General features: G+C 45.5%; 1 protein-coding gene across 5 annotated transcripts in view; it reads left to right on the top strand.

Moving 5' to 3' along the window:
• The window catches only part of GABRR2 (gamma-aminobutyric acid type A receptor subunit rho2), a 41498-nt gene extending 21755 nt beyond the window's left edge, over positions 1 to 19743 (top strand). For 2 of the 5 annotated variants that reach the window (XM_087443878.1, XM_087443877.1), the window contains 7 exons: positions 2402 to 2469; positions 3948 to 4171; positions 4919 to 5001; positions 5204 to 5344; positions 11162 to 11314; positions 12319 to 12515; positions 15910 to 19743. In XM_087443878.1, coding sequence (XP_087300004.1) covers positions 2402 to 2469; positions 3948 to 4171; positions 4919 to 5001; positions 5204 to 5344; positions 11162 to 11314; positions 12319 to 12515; positions 15910 to 16209 — 1166 coding nt within the window. In that variant the 3' untranslated portion in view covers positions 16210 to 19743. Of the gene's footprint in view, positions 1 to 2401; positions 2470 to 2583; positions 4172 to 4918; positions 5002 to 5203; positions 5345 to 11161; positions 11315 to 12318; positions 12516 to 15909 lie in introns of those variants that run through there. The other 3 variants (XM_087443875.1, XM_087443876.1, XM_087443874.1) reach the window with 3 other exon arrangements.
• Positions 19744 to 20431: the final 688 nt, after the last annotated feature.

The following is a 20431-nucleotide window of genomic DNA, read 5'->3' as shown; positions in this document are numbered from 1 at the left end:
GTGTTAGCCTTGGGCAGTGGGGCAGGTCAAAGACAAAGGTCAACTCTCTTGCTGCTCAGACCAAGGAGGCAGGGCCATCAGTTCTCTTCAAGCTTGAGGTGTGAGTCCCCCTGAATGCAGCTCTAGAGCCTCCTGAACATACAGATTGTTTACCTCCGACAACCAGGTTCACTGAGAACTTGACCTGCACTCCCACATGGACAATACCTCCAGAGCACTGACCCCACCCTCGCGGGCTTTATCCAGTTTCTCTTAGAACGGAGGCTGGAGCTGTGGAGAGCAAGGCAGAGAGACAGTAACAGACACCAAGCAAGCTGATATTTTATCTGGAAAATGTCCTTTGTCAAAACAAGCTCTTGACCAAACACTGTGCCCATTATCTGAAAACCAGGCCCCTGGGAAGTACGTCCAGAGAGTGATGGCTATATTGTTTCTTCGCTTTGGCTCTTGGCACGACTGGATGTTGCAGGTCATGCAGCACTTCAGAGAAAGGGAGCACAGGGGAATGGTGAGTCGGGTGGAGTACGGCACACTTTCCTTGAGAGGCAGCGCTGCTGGGGGTTAAGAGCTCTGCTTGGGCCATTTGAATATCTCAGGCTAAGGAAGGGTCCAGAGGATGGGATGGGGAAATTAACCAGCCCACTTCCCTGATGGCCATGTTGGGAGCATGGAGCCCTGTGCAGGGGTGCAGGGGTGCAGGGGTCCGGGTACTGGGAGAGACCCTGGCCAGGCTGTGGGCAGACCCGCCCTGGTGTTGCAAGCCCCTCTGGAGAGAAAGGCAGACCAGTTAGCCCTGAAGAGGAGACCTTCTCCCCACATGGAACATTCCACTCCTGGCACCTTCCAGGCATTCCTGGAGCCTAGAATAAGAAGAGAATATGGCTTTCAGGGCATGAATTTCTCATGGGCCCTGACCTAAGTCGTCAGTTGAGGGACACAGGAAAATAAAAGGATCAGCTCACACCCTGATTTATCTGAGAGGGAAAAAGCAAAAATAAAGCATTGTACTCATTTGTTTTCATGTTTGAGAACACAGAAAATATCCGCTAAATCCCACTAGTAATAAATAAAATGCTCCCATTCTATCAGGCTCAGCCAAAAAGCCAAATCTTTAAAGGTGGAATTGCAAGTATTAACAAGCCTACGGGGAGGAGATTCGGGGGAGTCGGTGAGCCCATCCAATGCCCCGGGCCACCTCCATGAGGACCTCCTGCTGCCATTTTGGGCTGAAACTGAGGACTGAGCCTTCTAGTTCCTACTCAATGTCAGGATCTCCGATCCTCCTTCCCGGCCCACCGCCGGTCTCAGCCCCTTCTAGTCCTTCTCACTCCCTAAGACCCAGACTCCCGCTGCCATCCTAAGGTTCTCCTGGCTCAGACCGGGTGGGTTGGCATGCCCTGGTCCTGCACTCCCTGGCCGGGGCTCAAAGGACCCAGGTGTAGTGGGGCTGGCGTCTAAGATGCCCTCTCCCCAGGAGACTCTCTCAGAGACCTTTTTCACTTGTGAATGTAATGGCCTTCATTAACATGCTTGACAGACACAGATTTATGGTTTTCTCCATTCTAGGTTTAAAAAAAATACTAATATCTAGAAAAATATTTTATGGAAGCATAACATACACACAGAAAAGTACATAAATTATAGGTGTACAGCCCACTAAGTTATCACAAAGTGAACCTACCCATGTAACCACCACCCAGCTCAAGAAATAGAACAGGAAGCCACAGGTAAACCCACAGATAAACACGGTTTTAGAAATCTTGCCTCAGGCCAGATAAAATTCAGTGCTAGGTGTCTGCACTACGTATGCTCGTACTTTTCATCCGACATGTCCTGAAAGGGTTTCAAAACCTTGCGCAGTGTCCTCTTTTGCTGCGATCTAACTGCGCACAGAGAAGATCTTGTCTCACACAGGGTGGAAGGCTTCTGGAGGGCAGGATCCCAGCTATGTGTTGAATGACTGAGTGAATCCAGCCCCCGGCGTGCAGGTGCCTCAACCCGGGGTTAGTGGCTCTTAAGGCTCATTCTGTCCTTTACAGATGTCACAGGAGGACAAATGACCAGGGTCTCTGCTCAGATACTAGAGCAACATTATTACCTCTGCCCTAGAGACAGCCCTGGGATGTAGAAAGGAGTAATCCAGCTCATGAACTCCTCCAACAAGCATGGATTAAACACCCAACTTGGCCCAGAAAGGCACATACAGGCAGACACAGTTCCTGCTCTCTCAGAGGAAGCTCGGGCACCCAACATGTCAGGAACTTGCAAGAAAACCTTATAGAATTGGAACCACTGCCTCACCCCTGCTCCAGTCAGACTCCCCAGGAGGAGGGTTGGGCTGTCTCCCAGCCAGGTGGTGGAGAGAAACGTGCCTTAACCAGCTGTCTTTGCTCTTCTGCAGGCCCTGCCATCCCGGTGGGCGTGGACGTGCAGGTGGAGAGCCTGGACAGCATCTCGGAGGTGGACATGGTACGTGGCGCCCGTGGTGGGGCAGCCTCTGCGAGAGCCATGGCTGGTGGGGCTGTGGGGGCGCAGGCTGTGGGCAGAGCTGGGGCCAGAGGGGATAAAACTGGGAGGTGGAAGTGCAGTAAAGTCTAGAGCAGAGCTTCTCAAGCTTCATGGCCAAAAATAACTTGCAGAGGTGGTTAAACACAGATTCCTGGGCCCCGCCCTAGACTTCCTCATTCAGAGTCTCTGGTAGTGAAGCCCAGCACTTTACATTTTGAACACACTCCTCAAGTGATGCGAGTGGTGAGATGAACCGCACTTGGAGGAGCACGGAAGGTGGACGTTGTCAGACTGAAGTTCTGTACTTCTTTGATCTCCAGTGCCCGCCGAGAGCATAGCTTCCCTACGCACTCCTCGGCAGTGCCCAGCAAGGTCGAGTGGAAAGGGAAGGCTCTGAAGAAGCCTTGTTTCAGCTGAGACCTGAAGGATAAAAAAGAGACAGCCCTGGGGAAGGCCAGAGTGAGAGGTTGGAAAAGGTGCCGGAGGCGGAAGAAACAGGAAGTTTACAAACTAAAGGAGCAGGGCACAAAATAGGGAAGAGATGGGGTTGGAGAGGTGGGCGAGCCCTGCAGGACAGCCAGGAGGGAGGAGGCTGTGGTGGTGGAGCAGAAGTGGCCGCTACGGTCCGAGCCCACCACCGCCATGGATCTTTCCATCCTCCCTCCACTTGCTCCCAGAAGAGGTCTTTTGGGTGGTTATTGACTCGTTTGCACTTGTGTTGTAGCTCTGGCTGTGGCGTAAGGCCCAACTCTCGGTTTAAGGCACTACCTATTAAGGCAGGCGAGGAGACCCTTTTTAACAGGATAAGCTTTCAGGATGAAATTATAGTAGGTATGCAGCTGCCCATCCCCTCATCTGATCATCCCCCTGATTTTTCTATCTTGCAAATACTTATTAAGCACCCACTGTGTGCCTTTCTAGGCCCTAAAGTAGGGCCTGGGGATTCAATGGTGAGCAGGACACAACTGTACCTTCAAGGATCTTACAAGTCCAATGATAGAAACTGTCCTAAATGGGACGCTTGACTGTCTAAGTTTCTCGAAGTGTCCACTAAGCTGAAATTGAGTGGTTAACCAGTTAGGTAAGGAGTCATGTGTGCAAAGGTCCAGGTGAGGTACAGCAGGGCTTTGGGGAAATCTCGCCCTGCTGGCCCCAGGCCAGGCTGTCAGCATCACAGCTGCAGGTTTCATTTGCAAAGCCCGAAGGATGGGCAGCTCAGTCTCCTGGCTCCAAACTCCCCATGCACAAAAACAAGCTATTCTCTTTCCTATTGCAGCAGCACCATCGTCTTGGCCATCATCCCGCAGGGCTGCAGAACTGCCAGCTCTGACTCTGGAGGCAGAGGCTGAGGTATCCGTTACAGTGGTGGATGATGGGTCGATCGTGAGGAAGGAAGCTGTCTAAGCTGTTTCTATCTGGTCTCACCCCGGCTCCCACAGGACTTCACCATGACCCTGTACCTGCGGCATTACTGGAAGGACGAGAGGCTGGCCTTCTCCAGCACCAGCAACAAGAGCATGACCTTTGATGGCCGGCTGGTAAAGAAGATCTGGGTCCCTGACGTCTTCTTTGTTCACTCCAAAAGGTCATTCATCCACGACACCACCACCGACAACATCATGCTGAGGGTGTTCCCGGATGGGCACGTGCTGTACAGCATGAGGTAATTGTCCATGGGATCATGGTTTCTTTGTCCAATGTCATTCTAATATGTGTGGCCCTGAAGAGTTTGTCACTGTGGTTGGGTCTGGGGGCTACACGATGTGGCTTCCTATGCCAGTTAGACCTCTCTCAAGATGACTCCCTAGTAGCCAGTGACTTCCTATTGTTGGGGACCTTAAGCTTGAGTTAGGAGACTAGTTAGGTCTGAGTGAGTTGAGGGAGACAATGACCTTCTATGTACCTTCTACCTCTGAGAGCTTTTGATTCTACTTTATTTGTATTAAAGATTTAAAAAAATAACAATAGCTACTGTTTATTGAGTGCTGCTGCAGATTGGCTTCTGGACTAACTGGAGGGATTACACAGTCTTACCCCACATCCTCCTGGCCTGCTTGTACAGTTCACCAGAATTAGATGCTAATAGCGTTGGGTGAGGGGTATGGAAGGGGCATAACCTCCTGGGCATCTCTGCGGGAGGCTGGCTGAAGGCAATGCCCAGAGAAGGGAACAGATGTGGTCTGTTAGCAGCTAACATCTGGGATCCAGGCAGAACACCAATAACATTTCCTCTAGAAGTCAAAACTCTCAATGTTAAGGTTCTACAACTTACGTACCTGGGTTTCCAAACTTCTGCAGTAGACATGAGGAGGCATCTGCTCGTGGTCGGGTCTGTGTTCCTCTTACTCTGTGCATGCATGTGAGCCAATAACTCCCTGCACGAGCCCACATGTGTGTTTGGGTTGTCTAGGATTACGGTCACTGCCATGTGCAACATGGACTTCAGCCACTTTCCCCTGGACTCCCAGACCTGTTCTTTGGAGCTGGAAAGCTGTAAGTATCAATATTCCTAATGGCCAATCTCGGCCTTATTCCCTCTCTGATCTTTGTGCCATTTTAGTAACCATGAGACTGAGTCCTGCCTACCAGGACCTGCTTACTCCTAGGCTGGTATGGGATTTCCCTGTTGCTTCCCCCTGCATCAGAAGAAGAGGAATCAAAGGAATCAAGTTAACCTATTTTCCTCTCCCCAAAGATGCCTATACAGATGAAGATCTGATGCTGTATTGGAAGAATGGGGATGAGTCCCTGAAAACAGATGAGAAGATCTCCCTGTCTCAGTTTCTGATTCAGAAATTTCACACCACTTCCAGACTGGCCTTCTACAGCAGCACCGGTAGCTAACTTTGCCATGGTCTGATGCAAATGTGAAACAAAACACTTTAGAATTCTTCCTCAGCCTCAACCTTTTCCCCTCCCAATGAAAATACATTATTCTTATTAAAATAATGCATGGTCCTACAAAACACAAATGGCACTTAAAATCAGAGAGTAAAAAGGTTGCTGCCCTCTGAAATCCCATGGCCAGAGGTAATCATTCCTAACAATCTAGCAGACACCCTTGCAGACATCCTGCTTTAATTATGTAATTTCACAAAAGTGCGGTCATATTTTACATGCTGTTCTGTGACCTGATTCGTTTGACTTAATAATACAGACAGATAGCTTTCCAAAGAAATGGATTTATTATCTATATTTAGATCTACAGACTCATTTTTAATACTTAGCATAACCTCTTCTTGGACTCTGGGCTATGTTTGAAGCTTCGAGAGGATCCATGTGTCCGCTCTTCTCTAATCTCACCATTAGCTCTTGTATTAGTTTCCTAGGGCTGTCATAACAAAGTACCACAAACTGGGTGCTTGAAACAACAGAAATTTATTTGCTCATCGTTCTGGAGGCTAGAATTCTGAGGGCCATGCTCCTTCTGAAGGCTCTAGGGAAGACTCCTTCCTCGCCTCTTACTAGCTTCTGGTGGTGGCTGCATCACTCCACTCTCTGCCTCCGTTGTCACATGGCATTCTCTCTGTGTCTCTGTGTCTTCACTTGGTGTTGTCTCTGGGTATCTATGTCCAAATTTCCCTCTTCTTTAAGGACACCAGTCATTGGATTATGGCCCGCCCTAATCCAATATGACCTCAGTTTACATTGATTACATGTGCAAAGACCTTATTTCTAAATAAGGTCACATTCACAGGTACTGGGAGTTAGGACTTCAACAAATCTTTCTGGGGGACACAATTCAACCCACAACAACTCTGCAGTGGCTAAGGGACCCTCGAGGACTTCTCACTTCATTACCCTTTGTCCCAGTGCTGAGAAGCCCAGGCCCTTCGGTAGGAAGCTTTTGTGCTACTGTCTGCCCCTGCATGGCCACTATCTCCCCATTCTCCTGCCCCCACCCCCACCCTTTTGTCCACAGCATCAAACGCTGGAAAAGGCCGAGCCCCAGCCAACGTTGTGTAGGTGCTGGCACAGCCAGGCCTGCTTCAGTTTACACCCACAATGCCCATTCTCATCCCTCTCTTCTCTCTCACTCTGATATGTATTGTCACACAGTTTTCCTTTCTTATCTATTCTTGGCAAGTTCAAATCAACTCTCTTTCGAAAACCATTTTTAAGAGTTTCTTATATAACTTTGATTATGTGCCACTGTTTTGAATGCTTTATGTGAATTAACTAATTTCTATCCAGCAAAACTATGGTACAGATATTATCATCCCCAGCTTACAGATGACAAAACTGAGACTCAGAGAGATTAAGTTGTTTATTGATTTGCACAGCTGGGAAGTGGCCAGGCAATCTGCCTTAGTCACTCTGTGTACTCATCTTAGATGTTTTTCGTATTGGAATAGCATACTTGTTTGTTTGTTTTGTTCCCCACTCAAGCCTTTCTGGAGTCCAGTTTAAATGCATCTCCTACTCCCGTTATTTACGATGTACCAACAAGTAGGTTTATCATCCCACACCACACGACTATCATCTCACCCAAGAGAGCTCTGTTTAGAACACAGAGTGTACATTTTCAAAGCTCCTGGTTCCCTCCTAGTGTTTCCAAGGCAACTCTCCCTGGTTTTCTCAGAAAGAAGGAAAGGATAAAGGAATAGTCCTTCATGGAGTAAAGGCAGCTCTCTGCCCTTCCAGAAAGACCCTTTGCAAACCTAAGGAACAATGTGATTTGCTTCATGGGTGCCAATTTAAGCAGGGAAAATAGAACTGACATGATTGGACAAAGACTGAGGGGTGAATGAATGATTAGTAGTTTCTGTCCTATTTGAAGATCACTTTCTATTTATCCACTCCACTAAAATCACCTACCTTGTTTAAACAACCCAGGAGCCTACACGGTAATTGTCTGGACCCATCCTATTGTTCCAGCCTTTCTCTATTGACCCAACCTTTCCTTTACCTGCCTCAGTACTAACTTTCCACTCCAGCCAGATGGCCTTTGTCCCCTTGGCAATGTTTCTCTGGGTTCAGCCTGAGGTCCACCTACATCCAAACCACCAGAGAAATGTGTTTGACAAGTGGATTTCTGGGCCCCACTGCAAGCTACTGAGTCAGCATCTCAGGTGGTGGAGTCCAAGAATCTACATGTTTAACAAGGGCTTTTTATGCATATCAAAGTTCAAAGACCATTGCTTTTAGCCAACGTGGTTCTCAAAGTATGGTGCTCAGACCAGCAGCATCAGCATCACCTGGGAACTCCGGAGGTGGAGCCCAGCAATCTGTGTTTTAATAAGTCCCCCAGGGACAGTGTACACAGATTGCTGGGCTCTGTCCCTCACAGTTTCTCATCAGTAGGTCTTGTGTGGGCCCCCGAGAATTTGCATTTCTAACTAGTTCCCAATGATGCTGTTGCTACTGGTCCAGGAACACCCACTTTGAGAAATACTGCTCTAAGTTAATGTTTCTCAACTCTGGCAGCGCATTAGAATTACCTGGGAAAGGTTTTTGTTGTTGTTGGCTAGTATTTTTGTGTGTGTGGTAAAAGATACATAACATAAAATTTACCATTTTAGCCATTTTTAAGTGTACAATTCACGGGCATTAAGTACATTCGCAATGTTGTACAACCATCACCACTGTCCACTTATCATCCCAGACAGAAAGTCAGTATCCATTAAACAATAACGCCCCATTCCCTCTTTCTCTCAGCCCCTGGGAACCTCTATTCTATTTCTGTCTCTAGAATTTGACTATTCTAGGTACCTCATATAAGTGAAATCATACAATATTTGTCCTTTTGTGACTGCCTATTTCACATACCATAATAGTTTCAAGGTTCATCCATACTGTAGTATGTGTCAGAATCCCATCCCTTTTTATGGCCAAATAATATTCCATTGTATGGATATGCCACATTTTAAAAAAATTTTATTGAGGTCGTAATAGTTGATAACATTGTGAAATTTCAGTTGTACATTACTATTTGCGAAGTTACCATATATATGTGCCCCTTTACCCCTTATGCCCTCCCCCAACCCCCTTTCCTTCTGCTAACCACTAATCTGTTCTCTTTGTCTATGTGTTTGTTTATCTTCCACGTATGAGTGAAATCATGCTTGGATACACCACATTTTTAATCCATTCATCTGTTGATGGACAGTTGAGTTGTTTCCACCTTTTGGCTATTGTGAATAGTGCTACCATGAACCTAGGGAACTTTGAAAACATAACCAAGCCTAGTTCCCACCCCAGACCAATTAAGTCAGAATCTCTCTGGAATAGGACAGGGCTTTGGAGACTGGTAAATCTCCCAGGGATTCCACCCATCCCGTGAAAACTCATCTCCATGAGGCCTTTCTTCATCATTCCAGCCAATAGTGATTCGGGTCTCTCTTTTCCAAAACCTAACATCACTGCTTACAAAGATGGACATTTTAGCACTTAGATACACGCAGTTCCACATCTCGAGCACTTCCATTCTGTGGGACTTCCATTCGGTTCCTTGAAAATCCTTGAGGGCAGGAACCAAGGTCTAGGTTTCTCTCTATCCCCTCCAGGCCCTAGCATAGCATTCACATGCGGAGACCCTCAGTGACCACTGCGGAATTGAAGGGATGTTGTGTGAGAAGAGCCCTGTCCTGGGCATTGGAGACCTGAGTTCTGACCCAAGTTCATCTGTGACTCAGGCTGAGGTCTTAGATAAGCCTCTGGGAGTCTCCTCATGTCCCAAATAAGAGAGTTAGACTCAATCTGGCTTTCAGTTATTTACAAGATCTCACTTATTTACATAACATCATTGCGATGTTTGTCTTACTTATGTACCGCTTATGCTGCCATCTACTTAATTTTTTCCTTTGAGTCAACTCCCCTTTTGTACTTTATTTTTTTTGTGTGAGGAAGATCAGCCCTGAGCTAACATCTGTCGCCAAACCTCCTCTTTTTGCTGAGGAAGACTGGCCCTGGGCTAACATCCGTGCCCATCTTCCTTCACTTTATGTGGGACGCCGCCACAGCATGACTTGACAAGCGGTGAGTCGGTGTACGCCAGGGATCCCAAACCTGGGGCCGCCACAGCGGAGCGTGTGCGCGTAACCACTACACCACAGGGCCGGGCCCTGTACTTTATTTTGAAAAGGAACTTTATATCACCGGGAAACTGATGTCATTTCCCATAAATAGAAGGTGACTTTAACAATAAATGTAATGAACACAAACAAAAAAAGTACCTGTCTCTGTACCCCTGAAATCATCTTGTGTGTACCCCACCACTGTGTGTACCTGATGCTTTGGGACACAGAGCTGGACCATCTCTGAGTTCTGACGTTCTCTGATGCGGCTGGGCCGAGATGGGAGTGGGGTGGGGGTGTGCTCACAGCTTCAGTCCACTTTACACATTGACCCTGTCCTTGACTCCGTCTTTGGTCCCAGTGGTTGGGTAATATCTTGTGGATCATTTGAAACCTTACAATTTCAATCCTTTTTTACAGCCTTTAATTAGTGATTCTCAAATTGCCATAATGAAATACATAATAACTATATCCTCATTTTTTCCTGAGGAATGATCAAACGGTTAACGACTTACATAAAATGGATAGAGTGACTTCCACAAGGCAGATGGAGTGGGAGGAGTAGATGTCAGACTTTATTATTTTATTTTTATTTATTTATTTTTTATTTATTTTTTTTAATTTTATTTATTTATTTTTTTCCCCCAAAGCCCCAGTAGATAGTTGTATGTCATAGCTGCACATCCTTCTAGTTGCTGTACGTGGGACGCGGCCTCAGCATGGCCAGAGAAGCAGTGCCTCGGTGCGCGCCTGGGATCCGAACCCAGGCCGCCAGCAGCGGAGCGCGCACACTTAACCGCTAAGCCACAGGGCCAGCCCCTATTATTTTATTTTTAGATTTAAAACTTTTTTTTAAGCATTACTTAAAGATTTTTAATATAATAAATCTAAAGTATGTTAATCCTTACTACTTAGTTTCATGGACGGCTTTTTTGGTGATGACTATTTATTTACTTATTTTTTTTCACTATTATTATATTTTACTGAGGTATAATTGACATAGCATTATATTAGTTTCAAGTGTGCAATGTAATGTTTCATTATTTGTATGTACTGCAAAATGATCACCATGATAAGTCCAGTTAACATCCATCCCCATACACAGTTACAAAATGGATGTCAGACAGTCATGTGAATAGCCTGTTTCTTCTTGTGTTGGTTGTGGAGATTGACTGATCTGACCAATAGCACAGTAAAGGGGGTGGTGACAACAGCCCAGCTCTGCTGGCTCCTGCCTCAGGGGTTTTGGCCTCAACAAAATAGAACCACTCCAACTTCTTACACTCCTAAGCAGCAAGTCACTCAGGAAATACAGTTGTGGTTTGCAAATAACAAAAACCAAACAAACAACTAACCGTAGACTCTGTGTTTATTTCTACCTTTCCCCTAAATGCCGTAAAGAGCAGTTAGATTATACTGAATAAAACAGTGAATGTACTAGAGACTGGCAAGATATTTATTGACACGAGAGAGGGCTTAGATTTTGGAGAGGAAATGTTTTCTATTAAGCCAATTGATTATTAACTTTTAACTTTCTGCTAAAAATGAGAGCAATGTCAGGGAAAGACAGACCCCCAGGGAAGGGGTTTATTTTTGCTTCTCATTGAACCTCACGGGCTTCTTCCTGTGTCCCCCAGGCTGGTACAACCGTCTGTACATTAACTTCACATTGCGTCGCCACATCTTCTTCTTCTTGCTCCAAACCTATTTCCCTGCCACCCTGATGGTCATGCTGTCCTGGGTGTCCTTCTGGATCGACCGCAGAGCAGTGCCCGCCAGAGTTTCACTGGGTAAAAGCATTTGATAAGGTGTGGTAGGGCCGTTATTTTTTTCAACTGATCACTATGTGTAGAAAAAGTATAATCATTATTCAGAGTTCTTAACTGATGGGCTGTCAGAGTCAAAACGAGCAAACTTTCCTCCTGCTTCTAGCCTTCACCATTCATATGTTGCTCTCAGTTTCCTAGATTACATTATGAAAACCACAATTAGCTAAAACTACATCCACTCTGCTAGGATCATTTCAGAAAGATATAGCCTATTTGGGGTATAGACTTCCACCATTGGCAGTATTAGAGCTTGGTACTTCAATAAATAAGACAAATCTACAAATGCCAAAAACTTATTCTGCAAATGCAAAGACTTTGTTTGCTGGTCTTGTTCAGACAGACTGAGAGTTTGGAGGCAGGACCTGTCTTCTGTGATTTCTGGGAAGGAGAGGACTGCACTCCCTAGAGTTGTGGTTTTAGATCTTCACAGACCCTGAATTCCAGAATGAATGTTTATAACACATCATTGCCAGTTTCGGCAAAATCAGGTTGGGCCCCAAGAAATGTGAGTGTTTGACCAGCAAGGCATAGTGAAGAAGAAACTAGCATAATAGCCGTCTAGGAATTTCCACAGTCTTCATGGACTTAATAAATGTGGTTTAGATGAGGGAGAATGTGGTCATTCCTTGAGGTAGGGGAAGGTTCCTTTTGGGGTGCCCTTTAGTCACTGTTTTAAATTCCACATCTGATCAGGTCCTTTCTGAAGCATGCCTGATCTTGTCAGCCACATCACAGAAACCCAATGTCCCAGGGGGCTTCAACTGAAAGGAAACAGGCAGCGAGTTGGCCAGGAGGAGAACGGCCGGGCTGCTTGTGGAGCAGATCTGCACACCTCTACATGGTGGAAACATGCCCGGGGAATTTCTCATTAGATTTAAGAGATGGAGAATGTAAGATGGTGACAATGAAGTGTGGGGCAGCTCTGTACCCTTGTTGGCGGCTGAACTAAAGCTGGATGTTTGCAGGAATCACCACGGTGCTGACCATGTCCACCATCATCACAGGCGTGAACGCCTCCATGCCCCGCGTCTCCTACATCAAGGCCGTGGACATCTACCTCTGGGTCAGCTTCGTGTTCGTGTTCCTCTCGGTGCTGGAGTACGCAGCCGTCAACTACCTGACCACCGTGCAGGAGCGGAAGGAACGGAAGCTGCAGGAGAAGGCAGGAGAAGTTTTGTTCATTTCCTTGTCTGAGCACATGCTACTGGTGGGATGAGAATGGGGTGGAGGGGGTGGGAGGGAGATGTTTATGCAAAAGGAGGAAGATCTATTTTAGAAGAGGTTCTAGCTTCTACCACCAAGAATCTCAGGGGGCAGAAAGTCTTTGGACAAAGACTAGGAATAGGAAGACCCGGGTTCTTAGGTCCAACTCTGCCACTTAATCTGAGCCTCAGTTTCCTCATCTGTAAAAAAGGTATAACAGAACCCTCACCCACCATCCCCCCAGAGTTACTGTAAGGGTCACATGAGAGAACGTATGTAGAAGTTGTTTTGAAACTGTAGAGTTCTAGACACGCATAAAGTGTCACTATTATTACTGAACGTGTCTAGGGAAAATGCTTCCCTGTCCTATGACCAGACAAAGGGAGAGTTCTAGAATTAAAAACTCCTGTATTTATCAGTGCTCTGGCCCAGTGAAAATTTAGCCACATACGACTTTAGCCTTCAGACTCATTGGACATACTACACTATCTATACTATACTGTACTATACTATACTAAACTATATTACGAGATAGAAAGCAGTTGGGGAATTCAAGGTAATGTGCACGGGCCTTTGGCACTGGCGGGGGGGGTGAAGTCTATTCTATTCATATTCAAACTCTTATTAATCACAATAAGAAATAAAATACCAACTTGTTACTAAATCATTGCTAATCATTGCACTAATCAAAATGGGTGTTCATCTAAAAGGTGTAGAGATCAGGAAACATAAAAATCCCATATTTATGTACATCTTAGGTGGCTGGTAGCTCCTTAGCATAAAAGAGATTTAAATTTTAGGAAAAGAGGATGTGTTACCTTTTCAAAAATAGTCTTTCAATGCCCACATTTTACCTGTTAATATTTCCACATTGTCTCCAAATATGCTAGATTGTTTAAGAATTTATTTTTAAAATTCTATTCAGACCTTTTTTATTTCAGCATTTGAGTATTTGCGCAAATTTTCGGTAATTTGCACATTGATCATTATCAAGTGCCTTTGGATTATAATTAAACATTTTTGATTTATGGTCCATTATACTTTCCTGTATAGAGCTGTTCAAAGAGTAGCAAAGACTTCTTCAGATGAATGTGAACTCATGAACCGTTAACCGCACAGAGCTTGTCCTCAGGCAGTTCGTTAAGCTGTTACCACACCCGGGGCCAGTCTTTGCCAGTGTTGATGTGACACTGCCTAAAGAGCAACAAGGAAATCATACGTGGAGAGGCCAGTGGGCCCACGTCCAGCTCCCTGTCTGTGTGAGAACAGACCCCCGGGAGGGGAGGGCTTGTACTACACTCTTATCAAACGTCAAATGTGGGATTTCAAGGCTGAGAAGCTGTAGTTGCTGGAGGGCAGACCGTGGTGGGAAGACACAAAATCTCTCTCCTGCCGCCCCACAGAGAAACCACTATTTGTGACCATTAAAATGGCCCTGGTGGAGCTGAGTTTCCCAAAGTGAGAGCCACGGAGCACTAGGCCTGGATTCACCTTCTGAGCCTGTTAAAAACAAAGATTCTGAGGCTGCACCCCAGGCCTAGTGATTCAGAATCTCCAGGATGGCAGCCTGGAATCCACATTGCTAACAGGCTCCCAGGTGATTCTGACGCTCACTGCAGTCTGACCTCCATTACGCAAAGGGCAAGGCTGACTGGAGGCTGCTAGGTGCACCCCGCTTCGAATGGGGGACCTGCTGCTTTGGGTTGAAGCCGGCAGGCAGAGTGTGGGGGCATGGGGTCTGCCTCCCCTGGGCATGCTCGAATTCCTTGGCTGATTATCCAGACCTGTCCAATGTGCCAGAAGCCACTTAATTTTTCTTAGAAATAAGCCGATATCGAAAATAGAGATTTATCATCAATTGTTGGCATTTCCTGATTCTAACTCAAAATCTTAGGAGAAAAGTCCATTTTCACCTTAGCAGAAAGAATTCGAGTTTTGAGCAAGGAAAAAAAGCAAGATCTGTGTCTTAAAAAAAAAAAAAAGCTCCCAGTAACAGTATCTTACAATTTTATCAAAGTTTGGGTATGATTATACCTAAGTGCAAAGAATTAAATAGATAACCTTTTATACCTAAAGTCTATGAGCTAATTATTCTAGGAATGTATTAATGTGCTACTTAACTATTGTTGCTGATGGGACCAGACATAGAAATGATAATGAAATAATCATGCCTGATTAAAAAAAAACAGCTCCCCAAACCACCAAAGCTTTCTTCAAGGATGAGAATACTTCAAGTAATTCTGATTTTACATAAAATTATTCATCTATTTTTGTATCCTAAAGCTTCACGGTACCATTTGTGTATTTCAAGATCCATAACAATAGGAGGCAGGTTGTGAACCATCATTATTTCACTTTCCCAAGTGGAAAAATAGACACTGCAGGACTGAGAGCCAGATTAGAAATATTATAGCCACAGGTTGAGAAGAATAAGGCCAGTGGGATATATCAGGCAGACCTCATGCCTTTGGCCAAAACCAGTCAGTCCAGGTACCAGCTAGAAGCCCTGTCTTTGCTGACTCAAATGGTGGGGAGAAGTTAAGTGAAACCATTTCCTTCCCTCCAACTTATAATTTTTTTAAAAAATTATTTTATTGAGGTCACATTGGCTTATAACATTGTGTAAATTTCAGATGTACATTATTATACATCAGTTTCTGTATAGACCGCATCAATTTATAATTTCCTATAAACATTTTCATACTTGCAGAAACAGTAAAAAAATAGGATAACGTATATCCATATACCTGCACCTACATCCAACATTGTTAACATTTTGCCATTTTTGTATGAGCTCTTTCTCCATAGAAACATAGTTTTGTTGGTGCTGTTGACCCATTTAAAAATACATTGCGGGCACCATGACCCTTTACCCTTAAATGGAATCCTTTAGAATAGAGATACTCTCCCACCTAATCAGTTTTTGATTCATGCACAAAGAGGTGGAGTCCCACAACTGGATCAGAATGTGTGATTTAAAGTCCTGACTGACACTGTGTGATCTCAGGAGAATTGTGTAGTCTCTCTGGGTCTTAGTTTTTGCCTCTGCAATTGAGGGTGTTTAGACTAAATCAGTGGTTCTGGACCCTGGCTACACAGTAGAATCCGTTGGGAGCTTTACATTAGTCTAGAATGGAGCCCGGGCATGGCCATTTTAAAGAGTCTCCCAGGTGACCCTAATATGAAGCTGGGGTAGAGAATCCTTGGACTAAGTGATCTCTGCAGAGCCTTCCAGAGGCCTTTCTGTGGTTTTGAGTAGCCACGAGGCTTTGCTGTCAGCCCAGGCCACCTCCTCTGCCCCTCTCATAGGCCTGAACATGCCTGACACCTCCCCTTGTATTTGCCTCCCACAGTGTGAAATGCCTCAGTCAAGAACCATGATGCTGGATGGAAGCTACGGTGAGTCTGAGGCCAACAGCCTGGCCGGGTATCCGAGAAACCATATCCTGACAGAAGAAGAAAGGCAAGACAAAATAGTGGTCCACCTGGCCCTGAGCAATGAATCCAACTCCTCCAGGAAGAAGGGGCTTCTGAAGGGCCAGATGGGTCTTCGCATCTTCCAGAACACCCATGCCATCGACAAATACTCCAGGTTGATATTCCCTGCCTCCTTCATATTTTTCAACTTAATTTATTGGTCAGTGTTTTCCTAGGGGCTCTGAGGCTGTGCCTGGGAAAGGGCATAGACATCTCTGGGGCCTGACTAGCCTTCCCCATGTGGACCTGCTGACCACACTCCCCTCACCAGACAGAGAAGCGGCTCCCGGACCACCACGAGCAGTGCCCCATCTCTCGGAGGAGCCAGGACCCCTCCAGCTGCACTTCCCCGGAGCTCACGGGATTGCTCCTCATTCATGCTGTGCTCTGTGTCCCACTTCATGCCTCGCTGGGACTGTCATCTTCTGTTCTTGTGTTTGAACAGTTTCACGAGAGCACCCCTCCAATAAAAAAGGACTCACATGCCTCCCAGATGTTCTGAGACCCTTATGAAGCCTAGGATTCAGTTGCAAAGGGGAAGGGAAAAATGAAGGGCAAGCTTAGGGGCTTTCTGGATAGGAGATGGGAAATTAGGATTCAAAATAGGTTTAAAACATCTTTAAACCCGAACAACTGGATTAAGTGCCTACTTAGGAAGGAAAAAAAGCTCAGATTCCAAACACGAAATGATTTGACCTGTGTGAGTCTGGCAACTTGCATGATTTTGCAACATGAGGGGATGTCATTCATTCAGCCATTCCTTAAATATTGAGTGCCCACCCTGTGCCAGGTCCTGTGGAAATGAAAAAACAGACGTCTCCTTTCTCAGAGAATGTCTCTAAGCCTGTGCTCATTCTACATATAGCAGAAAGTACTTCTGCCCTTCTCCCTCCTTCAACCCCCGCTTACCCCACAGACCATTCTCTTTGCTGGTGGTTTTACTTCTAGGTCTGTCTAGAAAAACATTTGCAGTCTCCCATGAGGCCCTCGTGAAGCCAGCTCAATGTTTCTCTCCTGGAATTTCCATACAGGACAAGCCTACCTCTGGGAGGAGGGACAGTGACATGAGAATTAGTGATAGCAGAACTTGGTCTTGGGGCAGAAGGAGGCATGGGTCTGGGAAATTTGTTTCAGATTCCATCCTACCTCCCTTTCTGGGCTCTTTCCTTTCTCTCCAGCTGACCAGTGTCCTCAATAATCCCTGTGTCCAAGCCCTGCCCCCACCCGGGGACCCTACCTATGCTGACCAGAAGTGCTCGCACTCTAGAATGATTTCTCCCTTACCCCCACAAGCTAGTGACTCTTTCCTCTAACACAGCTAAACTCAGATTAGGAAAGCAATCCAATTTATTGAATCTACAGTAAGTTGTGAATGACCATTTCTCTTAACCCTGTTTTAGGTGTTTGCTACGTAAGTGAATTTCTAATTAGTAGAATTTCTGGAGGTATAAAGGACATGATTTTGAGAAGGGAGCCTTTTCTTAAATCACAGCACTTGGTATCAGAAATCTGTTCTGGGAGAGTAGGGAGGGAATGCCCACCTGGGATTTCTTGCTTATTGATGTAAGTTGTTCTGCTCTTTTTCTCACTGCCCCTACCACCTTCCTGCTCAGGGTCTGGATGTCTGGTCCTTTGGTCAAGAGTAGACAAATGGTACAGTCAAAGAGTGGGCATAACCCTGTCTTCAATCAAGTAAGCTCTGGCCTAGGAGTCTGCTCCATGGCTCATGAATCCTAGGGGCCAGGATTCTTGGTTCCTGAGGATTAGAGCACACACAGATATCAGAGCCTCCAGAGTTTCAAGTAGAGGGCCTGTAGCTACCTGATCCTCTCACTTACTCCCTCATCGTGACTGACCACACCATTGCTGTATGCATCCCAGCTTCTCTGCTCCTTCCCCCACGTTAGTCCCCCATCCATTTCTTCTGTTCCAATACACACTCCTTGTGTGATCCTGGTCCGAGATACTTGCTTCACCACTCCATTGCCCATGTTAAGGACCAGACTTATCATTTCTGGACATCAGCCCACCAGAGGCTGTGTGATCAGGGCTGGGATACAAGGAGCTGAACTCTCAGAGGGGCTGGCTCCAGGCAAGCATATGACATAGATTACCTTGGGCAACTGCAAGTTTGAGAGGTCCCCAAGACCACTCTCAGGTTCAGTAATTCACTAGAAGGACTCACAGAACTCAGAAAAGCCACTATACTCACGGTTGTGGTTTATTACAGCAAAAGGATACAGATTAAAATCAGCAAAGAGAAGTGGCATATAGGGCAGGATCCCGGAGAGACCAGGAACAGAACTTTCAGTTGTTCTCTCCCAGAGGAGTTGTGCAAATAGTGCTTATTTCTCCCAGCAATCATGTGTGACACTCTGCACTGAGTATTGCCAACCAGAGAAACTCACCCAAGCTCATCAAGATGTACAGAGTTTTTATTGGGGGGTCAGCCATGTAGATACAGCTACTGCCCACATGGCTGACCCCAGTCTCCAGCCTTTCCAGAGGTTGAGCTGAGAACTCATAGCCCAAGGCCCCCATCATAAATCACATTGTTAGCATAGACTATCTGGCATGGCCCAAGTACCCCAGGTAAACAAAGACCTTCCTATCAGGCAGGACATTCCAAGGGCTTAGAAATTACCTCCCAGGAGCTGGAGGCCAAGGCCCAAACATTTCTTTTGGCAAGGTTAATCCTTTATTGCACAGCAATCCTTGTCGATTCCTTATTGCGAATGTTAATTGCTGTTCTGCTATTATAGATTCATGCAACAAACACTTTAAAGCATCGTGAAGTATAGTGTGGTCCAAATTAAGAATAAGAGATAGTCACAGCTCTCAGAGAGGGGACTGGTAGAGGACATGATATACAAACATCTATAAGTTAAAAAGTGTTAAGTGCTACAATAATGGTTCAAAGTGTAATGGGAATTCTGAAGAAGAAAAGAATGATTTCCGCTGGGAAGACTGGATTGCATGAGAAAACAGTCACTGAGCTGCCCCTCGAAGGTTGGGGATTTGGAGAAGAAGAAATGTACATGCTAGATGCACATATAGAAAAGTACATGCTAGATCTGTGCTGTCCAATATAGTAGCTACTAGCCATGTATCCATTTAAATTTAAGTAAAATAAAATTAAAAACTCAGTTCTTGCCACATCGCACTAGCCACATTGCAAGTGCTCTGCTCAATAGCCACATGTGGCTGGTGGCTACTGTATTGGATAGTGCAGATCTACAGAAGATTTCCAGCATCCCAGAAAGTCCTGTTAGACAGTGCTGCCGTAGATGAAAGGATCAGCCTGAGCAAAGGCAGGAGAGAGGCAGGAAAGTCTGGGATTGCAGATTATAGGGCTTGTGGGGCAAGCCTTTTGTTTTGGCTGGATCCTAGGCTGTGGGAAGAGGAGGTAAGAGACCAGCTCTTCATAGGGGTCATGGCAGGTCCCCCCATGTGAGTGCTAATGAGGACAGCTTCCCTTCCATGAGCTGCCTGACACAAGACCACTGGATTTCCCAGCCTCACAGACAAATGAAGAATGAAAGGGTGTAAACAAGGATAACTGGATGGTACAGGGCATCTGGACTTGTTTAGAAACCTTTACTCTCTAGAGACTCTTCTAGGCCATAGTGCTGCTCAGAGAATGATAATTATATTGTCATTAAATATATTATATTGCTTTGGTTGTCTTATTTAATTCCAACACTACTCTGCTTCTGACTACGTTGTCTTCATAAATTGAGGATCATATAACATGGTGGCCTGTTTACATTTTAAAAAATTAAGATGTGGGCCAGCCCCGTGGCTTTAGCGGTTAAGTGCGTGTGCTCCGCTACTGGTGGCCCAGGGTTCGGATCCCGGGCATGCACTGACGCACCACTTCTCCCGCCATGCTGAGGCCGCGTCCCACATACAGCAACTAGAAGGATGTGCAGCTATGACATACAACTATCTACTGGGGTTTTGGGGGAAAAATAAATAAATTATAAAAAAAAATTAAGATGTATTTTAACTAGCTTATGTATTTAACTGGAGTTAATTCTGTAGCAAACATATTTATAATCATGTAGAGCATTTATCATGTGGGACCATGATACAATTACACCATTGTGTTCAGCACTGCCTTATTGCAGTGTAATAGTCTGACTCTACCCGAGAAAAGTGGAAGATTAAAGGAGGAGTAGAAAACAGGAAGTAAGGAAATATCGAGACCATGGAAGGATTCACCCTAGAGGCAGGAAGACAGAGGAGTAAACATAACTGTTATCAGAGATGCTTTAATGATACTTTACTTCACTGAATCTAAGAAACCATCAACTGTAAGATGCACTCATATTTTATGTACCACTAAGAAAGAAAAATTGCTGCTAATTAAATTATAGCATGCCAATGATAATAAGA

This window comes from Ceratotherium simum, chromosome 19, assembly GCF_057802395.1.
Source record: "Ceratotherium simum simum isolate JZ-2026a chromosome 19, ASM5780239v1, whole genome shotgun sequence".
NCBI classification, from domain to species: domain Eukaryota; kingdom Metazoa; phylum Chordata; class Mammalia; order Perissodactyla; family Rhinocerotidae; genus Ceratotherium; species Ceratotherium simum.
This window is presented reverse-complemented; position numbering and strand designations above follow the sequence as displayed.